Consider the following 13,210-nt stretch of genomic DNA (forward strand, 5'->3'; position numbering starts at 1 on the left):
TAGTATTTAAATATATTCTAACTAAACAAATTTTAAAATATTTTAAAATATTTTTCAATATTCGATAAAATATATAAAAGGTTACAAAAAAAATATCACAACTAAGAAAAAAAAATGTGGACGATAAAGTCAACCACTAGTATAGTTGTTTTGAAATCAATAGATCATACTTTTACGGTATCAAAAAAAATTTTGTTTGATTGATCATTTTTTGTTTTAGTTATTAATTTCGAATACTTTTTACACTGAATGTATATCAAAAATTTAAATTCCTTATGTGTTAATTTGCATTTTGCTATCAATATATTTTATTACTTCAATCCAATAATAATTCCAGACTTAAAAATAGATATTTTTTTATTCATTCATATATAATTCATATCACATATCGCACAGAATCTATATGTAATTTAAATTCTGTACAATACACCATTTTCTTGATTATATATACTAAAAGAGTTATACGTAAAGGAAATCACATATAATAATATATATTTAGATATTATCGATATTATTAGTTGAGATCATCAACTAACTATTCTCATATCTTCTCACCAAGAAATAATTGTACTCTTAACTAAAATAAAAAACATTGATCCCGTATGTCGAATCAAGTAACCTTTTATATATAAAAATCTGAGATCGGTGTCAAATATATAATGTTTTTCCTTTTATAAATTTTATAATTTTATTTATTAACTCCAACATTATGATGATTTTTAATAGCATTTACCTTATGTTTACCTAATGGATGTAATATGTAAGTTTAATACAAATTGAGAATTTTATCTTAGTTTCTATAGAGTTTTTATAGTTTTTGTTATCTATAATTTTCGATTTGTTAAAAATGTTGCAATAAAATTAAAACCTTGCAATTTTATCAATATATTTTTACACCTTTAATGAGCGAAAATTGTTTTATGGACTTTTACAGAACATATGACTCTAAGCAGAGTATTATTTTTATATGTAATTACACTAACTTTAGTATTAATTATACACAATAATTGTCCATCAAAACGTAATAAAATGCTATAGTATATAAAGTAAATGACTATGAGTTTTAATAATATTCTTTTAAAATATCGATAGTAACAAAACATCTATCAAGAGTGGAAACCATAATTATGATATTATGTACAAGTAGAGCCCTAAAATTACAACAGTTCAAATACCATTCTACATATTCATACCTTGCGTATAGAGGTAGTTGAGTAAACAGTGTTATACTTTATCTAAAATGCGTCTAAGAGAATTTAAATAAAAAAAGTGTTATTAAAAACACTCTCAAATACTTTAATACCCCGCGCAGAATACGATATCAAAGACCAATAGCTATGGAATGAAAAGTTTCACAAAAAAGTTTTGATCAATTAAACCTTTTCGGCTGTTTTTGAAGTTGCCTTTGCAGCTCCAAGCATGGATGTAGAAACCCCTGTATTGATAAAATGTCCATACGTTTTGATTAAAAATTAATAATTTAGTCAATGCTACTGAATTCCCTACACTCCAAGGGGTTGGGAATAAACTGATATATTTTCTATGGATGGCGGTTTGATTAGCAAATAATAACTGATTAGTTACTTAAACCCCTTCAGCAAACACCTGACTACGCCACTGATTATAGCAGTTGTTCATTTTAATGCAAGTTTATTATTTTTGATTTGCGAAGTAATATCAAATAAAGTAAATAAACTTTATCAAACGTTTATTTCATTGATATCAGAAACATTTGATAACCAATACAGAACTATAATATTTTATATAAATACTTAGAAATGCATCTGATAAGATTTCGCCCAATTTATATTGTTTGTTAACATGTTGTTTACCCTTTAACTGTAGATAATTTAAGTTTGTGCAAACTTATGATACATAAATGAATATTCATATACTAGTAAATTAAGATATATTTTAAATATTCTAAAAAATGGTCAAATTTCGATTACAGATTGGGAAATTATGAAATAAATCTAGGATACCCACTTTCAAAAATCATTTTTTAAGCTGTAGAAAGACTGTTTCAGTTACCATTTGAAAATACAATTTGATATCGTCTTATTTAATAAAAAAAAAATCTTCAAAGTCAGAAATCAGACCCGTCATATACCAAAGCACCTCTGGCAAAATATATTCTATAAAAGACTTAATACTCTTCTAAGTTCAATACACTAAGTTCAATAATCTACTTTCCTCCTTTATTACATGTCATAATTTGATAGGTATCTCAAACCACTAGATTGATTTTTACATCCAGTATAGACGTCTGCAGATGTCAGAATTAAAATTTTATTTTACGCATGTCAACTTAAAATGGATATTTTATTGACATATTGATGAAATTAACAGGCCTCACATACTGAGATATAATATACTCTCACACTCCTTGTCATCATAATTAAACTCTCTGAGAACTAAAAAGAGAGTACATTTTGAGTTGAACGACCCGAATATGAAGAACTTACAATATGAGAATTAACAAGACTTTACTTTTCTTCACAACTTGTACTGAAAAGTGTTAGAATATCGAAGATATAGCAAATATATTTAAGTTGTTAAGGTATTGATTTAAAACTTTTATTACTTCAAGTACCTCACGCACAATGGATTAAAAAACGTATCATGTTCACGCCTAATCAGGCTTTACACTCACAATTATTTCAAACGTCTACATAGACGATTAGAATCGATTAATCGATTGCAAATTTGTAGTGTTCTATTTTAGTTCTCTCCAGATAAATACCTAAATCCTTTCTACTTTAAAGAGTTTATAGATTGAAGCACAATTAATTGAATAATATATAAAACAGATGCCATTGAAACCAGATAGTTCTCTAGATGTTGAAGAGGAGCATATCCTTAGTCCCCCAAATTATGATTTCACAAATCTGTGCTGAGTTGTAGTTGGAAGGGCGTTGTAATTTCTACTAGGTTAGCACAACTAAACTCAAGTCTATGTGAAATTCTATACTTTAAAAATCTTTATTAATAACTTATATCATTTGTAAATTAAAATCATTAGGCTATATCTGGCAAATATGAATTTTGAAATATTGTATTTTTATTCAATAAATTTGCATTTTCAAATCACTGTACGTTCCCCGGATTTTTTGAAACTCTTAACGATTACTTAGTATAATGAAAACAATTCAATTAGACCGAAATTAGTACTTCGCAGGTATGTGGTCTTGTTATGGCTCTGGCTTTTATGAAACGAAACTGCAAAGTATGCCAAGCCTCTGTTTATTGTTTCGACAATAAAAGAAGTTTAGTTCACATCGAAATGCGGTTAAGTGAAATCACTTAAAAATTTTGGCGAGTAAATAAAATGTTAATCTTTCAAAGCTGAATTTCAATGAGAAAAAAAGAAGAACTCCAAAAAGTTCCCTGCAACTTACATTGTCGATAAACATTTTTGTTTACATTTTTAAACATTTAAGTAGGTTGGCACAAGCCAATTGCCAATCGCCAATACAAAACAAGACGGAGGGTTTCCGTAAATAACAAGCATTTGATTTCCGTTCCAAGCTTCAAGCTCCGTATGTGAGCATAAAATTAAATACTTATATGGTAAAAATCTAAAAAGAGCAAAACAAATCTTACTAGCTTTTCGGTTATGCCCTCACCAATGCTCTTCCACAAAAACAAAATGCTTTCTTTCTTCGACTTACAGATAATGTGGTAATGTGGTTGCGGAGTGAGTCACACATTGCGTGACGCAGCATCGGTCAATTTATAGATTTTTTTCCATTTCTCTTTGCGGTCATCATTCATTGACATTTGCAGACTGGTTTTAACCAATCTTTTTTTGTTCAATCTTCATCAACAAACTAGATTTGGAGCTGGAGACGTGTTTCCAAAAAAAACTTTTCGCATGCATTTCCACTTATTTCAAGTGGGAACCATCAGTTGATCCGAAGATGCTCAATATGTCATTTATTTTGATAGTGCAACAGTCATCTAATCAAATATTACTATGGCAACTCAGTATCATTTTCAAAACCATTCAAGTTTATTTGTGTTTCATAGATGGACTGAAGCTTCTAGTACTTTCACAACGCATATCTCAGATGTTGAAATTGAAAATTTGTAAAGTTGTGCAATTTAATGAAATGAAAATGTTGCCAATAATTGTCAAGACTTTTCTTCTTTCACAAGCTGAAATTGAAATTGAGAACAGAATTAAGTGCTCTTTACAAATCTAGTTAAACAAGATACACTTCAGAAGGCTCACTTTCTACAATGAAATCTGCAAAAATTGTGTTATTAATAAACCATTCTTAAACTATTTTTATAGCAGCAAAATTTTTATCTTTATCGATTTTATTTTTATTTTATACGTCAAATTTTCTAGATTGTGCACATCAAATTTATTATTAATATTAGTACAAGGATTGTCATACATATGATCTTCATATCATCCTATGTGTTCTTAAGAAGATTATAGGGCAAAAGAAAATTTCTGTAACGTACCTGTCTCTTGGAATATATTAAAGCTTATAACTCTTTATGTGGTAGTTCAATGAAAAATGATCGTTCCCAAAATAGTCTGGGCTGATACGTCTAATGGCTACCTTCTGGATTATGTTAGAGAGTTATTTTAGCAGTTGTACTGCTTTTTCTACATTGGATTTGTTCCATCCACGTTATATGTAAGATAGGTAAAGTGTGAGTTTTTTTTCCGTTAGCAGATATACATTTTCTAAGCAGCTAATCCGTTATAAATTATTAGACCACATCTCATGGTATACTTAATACTCTGATTAGTAAAAAGATCGGTAATATAAATTGACTCTATATATTATTGTGTCCAATTTGTTATACTTAGTTTTAAACAAATAAATAACAAGTGCAATGAAATAGTTTTTGATGCGAAAAGCACACCTATGCTCAACTTATTGCTCCTTATCTAATCATACTTAAGTATACCGGAACTAACACACTGTTTGTACCTTTACTATTATGATTATAATAAGTTGATTGGCACAGCGTTATTGTTATTTTAGTAAACAGTATTGCATTATTGTTATCAATTTCTGTAATACAATTAGATATGTTAAATTAATTGCCATGGCTTGTTTCATAAAGGCATTTGGTTTAGAATAAAAAACCAACAGAATGCTGACCCTAGTAGGACGCTACAACCATTATTTATCTTTTGTGTCACTTATTAACCCTAATTGAACATAAGGCACTCAGACAGTTCGCCTTTCGCATAAAAGCCAAAATATTAACTCTGGAGGATATTGTAACTTTGACCGAGAATACGAAGCATTCTCCTCCTGGTCCAGATTAAAGCCAAACAATCACAAAAATTGTAACTACAAGAATCAACTGCTTTCAAGCACACACGACATATTGTTTTCTCAGACAAACCCATCTTAAGACGATAACGCAAGCCATAATGATCCGTTAGATAATTTGCCAACAATCTCAATTCCGCGATGACTCAAAATCAGTTCTTTCGCTAAGAACCCATTTTTATGTGAACACTCTTGTTGTGAACTAACTTATGCCACAATTAGACTAATACTCTTTACATTATCTTTCATGTCTTTCCAAAAAATACATATGTATTATAAAATAATATACTTTTTGCATATACGAAATATTAAAGAATTAATAAATATTTTGATTATTTCCATCATTATTTACATATTTAAATTAAAAAAAACATATATTAACTCATACATAATTTATACACATTGCCATATTTTACTATTTACTAAATATAATTTACTACTATCTTCTTCTTAAATATTTTATTATAATTTTTAAATTTACTATGATAACACAATAGTATTGTGCCACACTATTGTGGCACAATAGTGTGGCAACGCTACTCACAATTATCCGTTGCTAAGGTAAACAATCGAACTTGCAAAAAACATTCCTTAATGCTTAGCTGGCTGAAGGAGGTGAAAAGAAAATTTTTAAACAATAAATATTTATAAATATTATTAAAAAATTAAAACTATAAAAAATATAATTTAAAAAGCAATGATAATTGAAGGAAATTGGTTACAAGTGGAAACTGATGATCCAACTCCACAATTTAACTCAGTCAACACCTGTTTGACGTTATGTGACGTCAAATGTGATAATTACATACGACTGGTAGTAGCTGATTTGGTAATGGAAGATGAGCCCAAGGCTAAGCTAAAAGTATATCGTGGTCTGAAACTGACCATGGAACAAACGCTACCAGGATTACCGGCGGCAATAGAAAGTCTCTATATTGATGAGACAGAACCAAAAACGCCAAGTAAGTACTGAAGACAACTGCATTGATTATAATCATTTTTATTAAATTAAAAATTAAATTTATTTTTTGAAATTTATTTTAAAAATAATTCAAATCTTTTTTAATTTTTGTTTTATTTAAAGTAATTGCGGTGGCGATAGCGGAATCGGTTTTATTCTATCGCAATATGAAACCGTATTTTAAATATGTTGTACCTGAATTGGAGGTGGATGAAGTGGAAAAGGAAGTATGGAGAAAGTTGCCAGTTGTACGTGCAGAGCAACATGCCACTTTGTTGGAATTACTTAAAAACTTGGATCGTGCAAAATTGACAAGAAAATCACAGAAATTATTTCTACTCAACGATGAGGAACGAAATGTAAAGTTTGCATATATAGCATATATGTTATATATATATATGCTTTTAATTTAAAAATAATCTTTTTTTTTTTAGAATTTCATTGAAGAGCAAAAAGATGGACCTTTAACACGTTATGCCAGTATAGTCTCTATGCGTTGTTTACAGCGTCTTTCTAGCGATGCCAATCCACCTTCTTACCTGGTTCTAGCATTGGAAAATGGTGATATATTAATATTGGAACCACAAAGCTTTAGTGTGCTTTACAAAGGTAAAACTACAACCTTTGAAACCACACCAAGCATTATGGATGTACAAGGTACTTACGAGATGGATTTTCGTATTGTCATTGCTACGCGTTATGGTGGGGTTTATTTACTGCGTAAGGCAACAACAGAAGGACAGGAAATTATTAAAATGTCAGAACCATTAACTGGTTTGATGTTACTGCCAATTGATCAAACTGTGATTATTTCATCGACCGACAGACGTCTCTGCTGCTACTCAAAAAAGGGTAAACAGCTTTACAATGCTCCTCTGTCAGCAGTACCCATTTGCATGACGTCAGTGCCATTACCGCATTTAGGATTGACTTTAATTTGTGTGGCCCTTGAAGGTGGTCTTGTGCAATTTTATATGCAGAAATATTTAGTCGACGAGTTTCAAGTGCAGAGCACGGTAGTTGCTATGTTGTATGGTCGAATGGGACTAGAAGATTGTGTCCTCTCCTTAGTTACGATCGAAGGGGAGTTGATAGTTAAAATTCTTAGACGTGTGGCTGTCTTTGAACCAGGTACACTAGTTAGTGATAAAAATAAACAGGATCAAAAAACTACAGACGAGTGTATATTGCAAAAACCAAAGAAGAGTTCAATATTTGTAGAGCAAGCTGCAAGAGAAAAACAGAATCCTAAAGGTGAGTGACTTCTTACTACCTTTAGCCACATTAAATAATTGTTGTTAAAAGATAACTAGCACTTTCTGCTCAACATTTTTATACGTTATTTATATAATAATTATATTAATTTTTTTATAAAATATATAACTACGTCTCTTTATTTTTAATAGCGTCCTATGGCAGTTTCCAAACAGAACTTTGGCGCTTGCGTCTCACTGCAGCACGTACCACATTAGATGCATTACAATCCTTAGAATGTACCATATCTAGTGATATCACCCATGCGCCTGTAAAACTATCAGCGGAAGTATGTGGAGTAGGTCCAGCTTTTCGCCTTTACCTCACTATACATAACCTATCAACATACAAAATGGCTGGTAATCTAAAGGTGCTCTTACATGCCGATCGCAGGCACTATACTATGGTCAAATCACTAGCGAAGGTTATTTCATTTGTATAACAGAGTCTCACTTTGCTTAATTGTATTTATCCTTACAGCTACCCAGCATTTTACCAGGCATACCAATAAAAATCGATTTTGAGGTTGTCGCTGTTTTGGATCCTAGCACCAAACTACCTCCGTTCTCATTAACACCTGATAATTCACACATACGTGTTATGTTGGTAAAGGCGTTACAAGCAAAACCACTTATCGCTGCGATTATAGCCATGCCGGCTTCAGAGGCGGACTTCTGAGGAATATCATCGTAAAAACCAAAAACAACAAGCATACTTTGAGTGAAATATTGTGTTATTGGCTGATTAAATAAATCGCCGAAAAATATGTTAGAGAAAATAAAAATTAGTGTATTATTTACTTTTTTTGTTTTATTTATTTATTCAAGTTACTTAATATCAATTGGCAGAGTTACGAAATTATTATGCGTATTTTGGTGCATACTTTTCATAGACCTTGATATAAGCTTCCTTGGCGGCGTCTGGTGACAAACCCTTGTGTGTGCTCCAGGCTTCCCACATAGCCTTCTTTTTCAAATCCAATGCGCCGGGCTTGTCAATGTTGACGTCACCAACTGTGGCTTGTTTGAAGAGACCGTAGAATTCCAAAAATTCAGAGTCGCTGGGCTTCTTGCTGAAGTTCTTTGCCTTTTCACAAGCGTCTTCAAAACTGACCATTTTGCTTAATTGGATTGTGGAGAGGATCTAATGAACGGGAATAATGTTTGTATTTAATAGAACTTGCTTGAAATGTATCCACTTTCTTACCTAATAACACAAGAGTATGTCTAGAATGATAGGCTTAGTGAAGGTATCAGCTATTTATAGTCAGCTGGCGCTATCCAAATTTAATTAAATTATTTCTTTACAATTAATATAATTGATAACAATTGAATCTTTTCAATTTGAGGAAATTGAAGATAATATTTTAATTTGGTATATCCAAGAATTGCATCACTTTAGTTATTGATAAGTTAAATTTTTTCACCAATTTACCAATTATCTGGCATTTATTCAATGCCAGTAAAAAAGATATCTGCTCTGTCCTGATATACTCGCACAATTTAGCCACTGGCTGATAAAAAAAATAACTAACATACAACAAAAAGATAATGTTTCCAGCTTGATAAATAAAATATTAATATTAAAGATTATGTCACATATTCACATTTATACATAATATTTTTTTAATTTCATATAAAAAGTGTATTATGTATGTATGTATCTTTATTTATGGCAAGTGCTTTCCCCTCTATCATATGATCCCAATAAATGGTTTCATTGATAGAAATATATATTGATTTATCTGAAAAGCATGTGCCAAACAATCTATAACTTTTAGGTATATATGTATGTTTATATATGTATATGTATGTTCACGTATACATACGTTAATATACGTATAGTTTTTTACTGAAAAAATTAAGATTTCTGTAAAAATATTAACAGATAATTAATTACCATAATTTTAACTACTTATTATAAATTTTTATTATTTTTAATTTTTACTTTTACAAAAATATGCTTTTAATTAATTAAACACTTTTTAATATAATAAAAAGTATTGAATATAATAAAATATATAGTAGTATATAAAAATATAAATATAATATTCAAAAGTCCTTATAGTTCACATTAACTAGAACCGTAAGAAGAATACTTACTAACAAACAAATTATTTATAAACAATCACCAGTCTATATTATTAAAATATTTCAGTCAGAAGCTGAAATAACTTTCCAGTGTTTAAGTGATGAAATATGTGTGACTTAATATTTAGGTGTCTAAATTTGTCTACTCCAAGAGTAAGAGTGACGGAGAAGAGCAGTTTACCATATACTATAAGTGCCTAAATTAGAATAATTCATCTCGTCTTAATGAAACGTTTCTGAGTATGCATAACATCCGTCAGAAGTCGCTACAGGCTTGACATTTTAGGTAACAATTAGGCTTAAGAGCTGGTTCATCCCTTCAGTTAAGGTAAGGTGTCCTTTTTCAGTAGAACATAGTTAAGGTTGCTATGTCTGTCCAAAGAGATAGATTGTCGACTCTGCGTAGAAGCAGACGAGACTTCTAATCACATTCTCTGTGATTACCCAGCCTTGATCTAGGCCAGAAGGAGGTTACTGAGTTGAGAACTACTGTCTTGAAAACTATTACACGTATTGTTCCATGTAGACACTTTTCAGGCTTTGTTTCCCATATTGAATTATGCTGAGTGATATCTTGCTTTTAAAAGTGGGAATATATAGTATGGAATGCATTTGGTTTGATTGCGTCACATGCTCTAAACTCTTTACATGAGGAGTTTATCTCCGGAAATGAACTCGTTGGACTCTACGAACCCTACGAACTTCTTTTAGTGATGATTCTTGAAAAAGTTGGTCCCATATTCGAATCAGTAGTTAATTGAACTGACAAATTAAACAAATTATACGAGTAATAAACATAAATTATTTTAATAATAATATAATTTATTAATAGTAATAATCATTTATTTATATTAATTTATTAATAAATAAATAATAAAGAAATTACTAATTCTTGACTGATATTAAAATTCTCACTGTAGAATATGCGTAATTCTAACATTCTGTGTTTTATATATAATATATTTTTTATATTTTATTGGACTCTATATTTTAGCACATATTTTATACTTATATAGTTTAATGAATGTATAAAAAAAATTGTTTTCATCTGGCTATACTTTAATATTATATATAAAGTATTTTAAGTTTTTACAATTTAACTAAATATTGTAGGTAGAAATATAAGTGACGTGTTTATAAATCTTTTATAGATATATGTCCTAAAGTATGGACTCATAATCCTACAACTTTTAATTGAAATGTTCATATATTGTATGATTTTGTCGGCATGTGTCTGTATTAAAAATCGTACAATAGCTTGAATTAGAAATTAGTTTGAGAAATATTAAATTATTTAAGTTTAATTTTACTTTAAAAATTACTTTAAAATTAATTCAAACATCACCACTAGAAATGCATTTATCGCCACCATTTTGTTCATCTCATCGCCATACTCACGTAAACTGAAGGGCCATTGTTTGATGATACCCATAAAGCCATCGAAATACCTGTAAGACTTTCAAAAAATACGCAGAAAACTGAGAACCGTGATTGTTGTAATAAATAAATACATATATCCTGACCTTATAAAATGCTTAATACATCCTCATACTAAATATGAGGATAAAAATAATAAATTAAGTTTTATTATTAAGAATCTCTATATACTCGAGTAATAGATGTGATGTTAATGTTAATATTATCTAAACCCTCATAATGTCACTGCAACTAAAACTACTTACGTTAATGAAATTAAGATTTGATTATTTCTATTAGCATAAGCTGATTAATGCATACGAAATAGGTTGTTTACATATAAAATATGTGACAAATATTTCAAATTTTGGTAATTTCCCTCATGGGAAATTTATTTTTAAGTTGAGTTAAATAAGTTGATTTATTTATAATGATTTCATTTATATGAAACCGCTTGGTAAGGAATTTGCATTTAAGCTGACTGTAAGGTCGCATTGCTTCTGACCTAGTACCTGCTATACCTACATATATTACGCATATATTATAACAAAAAATAGCCATACGGTTTTTTATGCTATGAAATTTACTATGAAATTACTGTATTTGGAAGTAGATAAAGCAATTCATCTACATACTTGATCATTATTATCCAACATTCTTGCTCTTAATTAAGTTTAAGACTTTACAATAAATATCATTTTAAGTTTCGCTAAAGATTTCAGGGTGTTTTGAACTTTGAGTTTTTCCATTTTAAGGTAGCACAATGGGCCAATAGGCCTATATGAATTCCTTTGGATTCCAGTACAACCTAACCTGACCTAACCTATCCTTCAAACTCTTAGTAGTGCTGTGTAATTATTCAGCAGTTATTCGTTACTATTTTAATTGCTAATTGTTTGACTGATGTACTAAGCTATTTGCAGTAAGTCCAAGTACATATTTATTTTAATATAAAAGTATTTTTCCTTTGTTTTAGTCAGTACAGTCAGTAACAGGTTTGTATGTTCCAATATTGATTTCGATGTCATACTCATATATATTTAAGGAAAATTCCTACAACACGTGCAGTTTATTGTTGTTATTAGTTATATTATTGATTACATGTAATTATTTTGATTAATTTTTCATTTACCTTTTTACAAACATATGGAGTTGGAGTCTAGTCATAATTGATTACATCGAAAATTTTCACTGATAGCAGATTTCCATAAAAATATTCATGTGAATCATTCCGATACCGGTATGAATAACTCTATTATTTAAAGAAAGTGCATACAGTACGTCCTTCTGAAATAAAAACAAAAAGATAATATAATGGAAAAAAAAATAAAACATAGATTAGCAGCTCATATCAGAGCGACTGTGGAACTTAGCACCTGCGAGGTGTACAGATTTTCAATTATTGATAAAAGACAGTCCAAAAAATTAATAAAAAAAACTTATTATTAAAATAAAAACAAAATACAAACAACCGAAATAAAAGAAAGGAAAATATATAACAAACACTGATTAAACATAAAAACCCCATACATGAGAACATACTTACTTACCGAAATCAAAAATACAATAAACACAAAAAAAGTATTGTGTGGAGTATCTGATGATAATGAAAAAAAGTTGCTGCAAGTGTGATTAGATTGGTTTTGCCAAAATTTTGCACTGTTCCGGATATATAAGCTTGTACATAGTAAGGTGACTTCAGTGAGTACAGTTCGTCAGCACACAACAAACAATATGCTTACCGTAAGTATTTGGAAGACACGACTTACACATTATAATTACAATATATTTGGATGATAACTGATATGTTTTTATTTTATGTAATATTGCAGTTTGAAGAAATCGTTGAGAAGGCACGCAACTTCAAGCAAAAGCCAACACAAGAGGAATTCTTGGAATTCTACGGCTACTACAAGCAAGCAACTGCTGGTGACTGTGACTCCGACGAGCCAGAGGATCCAATCAAGAAGGCCTTGTGGCAAGCATGGAAAGACAAAGCCGGTATGACCGCTGATGATGCCAAAGAATACTACATTAAGGTCTACCATAAATATGCACCAAAATACCAAGAATAAATTATCCACATTAGTCAATAGTTTTCAAAGTTATCAATTTGAAGAATTTATGTACTAAATTAGTTAAATAAAAAGCCTTATAAGTTTAGACATGTAAAAGTAAAAAACTAA

At 29.9% G+C, this 13,210-nt stretch overlaps 3 protein-coding genes across 3 annotated transcripts; 2 read left to right on the forward strand and 1 right to left on the reverse strand.

Annotated features, from left to right (window-relative positions):
• The first annotated feature begins 5,889 nt into the window (after nt 1–5,889).
• On the forward strand, nt 5,890–8,310 carry LOC119672883 (Bardet-Biedl syndrome 1 protein homolog). Its single transcript, XM_038084043.1, has 5 exons — nt 5,890–6,265; nt 6,388–6,623; nt 6,699–7,518; nt 7,671–7,942; nt 7,999–8,310. The coding sequence occupies exons 1-5, from the start codon at nt 6,001–6,003 to the stop codon at nt 8,194–8,196; spliced, it is 1,791 nt and encodes a 596-aa protein (XP_037939971.1). The 5' UTR covers nt 5,890–6,000; the 3' UTR covers nt 8,197–8,310.
• LOC119672884 (acyl-CoA-binding protein homolog) lies at nt 8,309–8,821 on the reverse strand. The gene is made up of 2 exons (XM_038084045.1): nt 8,725–8,821; nt 8,309–8,661 (listed from the first exon to the last, which is right to left on the reverse strand). Exon 2 carries the CDS (start codon nt 8,632–8,634, stop codon nt 8,380–8,382), a length of 255 nt encoding a protein of 84 aa, XP_037939973.1. The 5' UTR covers nt 8,635–8,661; nt 8,725–8,821; the 3' UTR covers nt 8,309–8,379.
• A 3,839-nt stretch (nt 8,822–12,660) lies between these two features.
• LOC119673241 (acyl-CoA-binding protein) lies at nt 12,661–13,210 on the forward strand. Its single transcript, XM_038084483.1, has 2 exons — nt 12,661–12,767; nt 12,857–13,210. The coding sequence occupies exons 1-2, from the start codon at nt 12,759–12,761 to the stop codon at nt 13,097–13,099; spliced, it is 252 nt and encodes an 83-aa protein (XP_037940411.1). The 5' UTR covers nt 12,661–12,758; the 3' UTR covers nt 13,100–13,210.

Source organism: Teleopsis dalmanni, chromosome 1 (genome assembly GCF_002237135.1).
Source record: "Teleopsis dalmanni isolate 2A chromosome 1, ASM223713v2, whole genome shotgun sequence".
NCBI classification, from domain to species: Eukaryota; Metazoa; Arthropoda; class Insecta; order Diptera; family Diopsidae; genus Teleopsis; species Teleopsis dalmanni.

Excerpts from the sequence above, each read along its gene's own strand:
- LOC119672884 (XM_038084045.1), bottom strand. The coding sequence starts at position 8,634 with ATGGTCAGTTTTGAAGACGCTTGTGAAAAGGCAAAGAACTTCAGCAAG.
- LOC119672883 (XM_038084043.1), top strand. The coding sequence starts at position 6,001 with ATGATAATTGAAGGAAATTGGTTACAAGTGGAAACTGATGATCCAACT. Across the intron at positions 7,519-7,670 it reads AGAAAAACAGAATCCTAAAG|CGTCCTATGGCAGTTTCCAA; the intron begins GTGAGTGACTTC and ends TATTTTTAATAG. Across the intron at positions 7,943-7,998 it reads TGGTCAAATCACTAGCGAAG|CTACCCAGCATTTTACCAGG; the intron begins GTTATTTCATTT and ends TTATCCTTACAG.